This window comes from Ailuropoda melanoleuca, chromosome 16 (assembly GCF_002007445.2).
Source record: "Ailuropoda melanoleuca isolate Jingjing chromosome 16, ASM200744v2, whole genome shotgun sequence".
NCBI lineage: Eukaryota > Metazoa > Chordata > Mammalia > Carnivora > Ursidae > Ailuropoda > Ailuropoda melanoleuca.
The window spans coordinates 44526471-44528341 of record NC_048233.1 but is presented as its reverse complement, the minus strand read 5'-3'; the positions used below and the strand labels follow the sequence as shown (position 1 = coordinate 44528341).

The following is a 1871-nucleotide window of genomic DNA, read 5'->3' as shown; positions in this document are numbered from 1 at the left end:
TCATATTCCCAATTCTGCCTTTCTCCCAAATCTTTTCCCTGAAAGTGAGGTACAAATAAGGAAAAGCAGCACAAAAGTGTTAGAGGACACACACACATATATACACACTCAAGGCCTGTAAAATTTTAAGAAATAAAGTGATGGCAAAATAGGTTTCATTAAATAAGCAGTTTTACTGTTTCGGCGTTCAGTTAGGAATATTGACAATATATAATAACAAACACTTGGATGCTATAATAATGTACATCTACACTGTTCCAAACATTTACGTGTTGTTTATTATTATTACGAACCTCAGTGAGTTTCACCTTCTGGAAAACATTGTTACCTTGCTGACCATATCTTTGAAGGCTATTTTCACTTGCTTGTTCCTTAGAGTATAGATGAAAGGGTTCAACAGAGGGGCAACTGAGGTATTTAGGACAGCCACTCCCTTATTAAAAGTTTCTGCATCCTTAACAGAAGGATTTATGTACATAAAGATACAACTTCCATAAGAAAGTGAGACCACAATCATGTGAGAGAAGCATGTAGAAAAAGCTTTTTTTCTTTGTTGAACGGAGGGGATTCTCAGAATTGTCCTGATGATGTACATGTAGGAAAGAATCACTAGCACCAAGGTGAAGCTGAGGGTGATTCCCACAGAGATGAGCTCCATCATTTCTATGAAACATGTGTCTGCAGGACAGGTGCAGCAGTACCGTATAATCGCAGCAGTCATGATTGATGACGTTGGATGCGCAGAAAGGCAGCTGGAGAGCCATTGTATGTGGCACAACGACAACCAAAAATCCTGAGAACCAGGAACACAGGACAAGTTGAATGCACAGTCTCTTGCTCATTAAAGTTGTATAATGGAGGGGTTTACAAATGGCAGCGTAGCGGTCGTAGGACATGGCAGCTAAAAGATAAAACTCAGTGGCTCCCAGGATGGCAAAAAAGTACTGAGTGAAACACCCCGCAAAGGAGATAGTCTTATCTCCAGTTCCGATATTGAGCAGCATTTTGGGAACAAAGACAGAGGTAAAAGATATTTCCAAAAAAGAAAAATTCCGGAGGAAGAAATACATAGGCGTCTGGAGGCGGTAATCCAGCAGGGTCAGAATGATGATGGTCACGTTTCCCAGGATGCTTAAGACGTTAGTTAGCAGCAGAAAAAGGAAAAGCAGAGCTTGGAGATCAGCATCATCTGTCAGTCCAAGAAGAATGAATTCTATCACCGATGTCCGGTTTCCCATCATTAACTTCAGACGCAAATTCAGACAGAAAATAATAATGACATGTAGTGATTAACTCATTTTCTTATTTTACTTGGTAATTAACAAAGGTGTTGCTTCATAGGAACATTGTCAATTGCTTTCCCCGTTTTTGTCATTCATTTATTTTTTCCTTCTTAATCTATTCTGATTTTCCTCTAAGTTGTTAGATGCCGTCCTATGTGTATAGACAAATCTAAAACAAATTTAGAGAGTCAATTTTATTTGGTGAAATACATTTCTTAAATCAGCCTCTTAACTCTCAATTTATCAGCCAACGAAGCAAACATAAATTAAGGTATGAGCTACAGGAATAAAATTAAACTTGGTTGTTTTCTTCTTTTTGCTGTTTCATATTTTTCTTATTTTGGTTTCTCGTTTTGAATAATAATTCTGTACACCTACTGAAGCTCTAAGCTTAGATTGATTTTTCCTTTAATTCTTTTTTTTATGATTCTAAAATCTGTCCTAGCAATTTTATGCAGTTGCTATCTTATTGGACTACAGTATATGTTTTTTAAAAGGACCCTGACAAGGGGCACCATCTGGTGTTAACTTTAACCACAGCTTCCCCCGCCTCCCCCAAAAACCTTGGGCCCAGGGTTGTCCATCGTG

General features: G+C 38.2%; 1 protein-coding gene across 1 annotated transcript in view; it reads right to left on the bottom strand.

Annotated features, from left to right (window-relative positions):
• Positions 1 to 33: 33 nt before the first annotated feature.
• The window catches only part of LOC117796804 (olfactory receptor 2AP1-like), a 12104-nt gene continuing 10266 nt past the window's right edge, over positions 34 to 1871 (bottom strand). The window contains 2 exon segments of the mRNA XM_034646434.1: positions 34 to 680; positions 682 to 1452. Coding sequence (XP_034502325.1) covers positions 305 to 680; positions 682 to 1241 — 936 coding nt within the window. The 5' untranslated portion in view covers positions 1242 to 1452 and the 3' untranslated portion in view covers positions 34 to 304.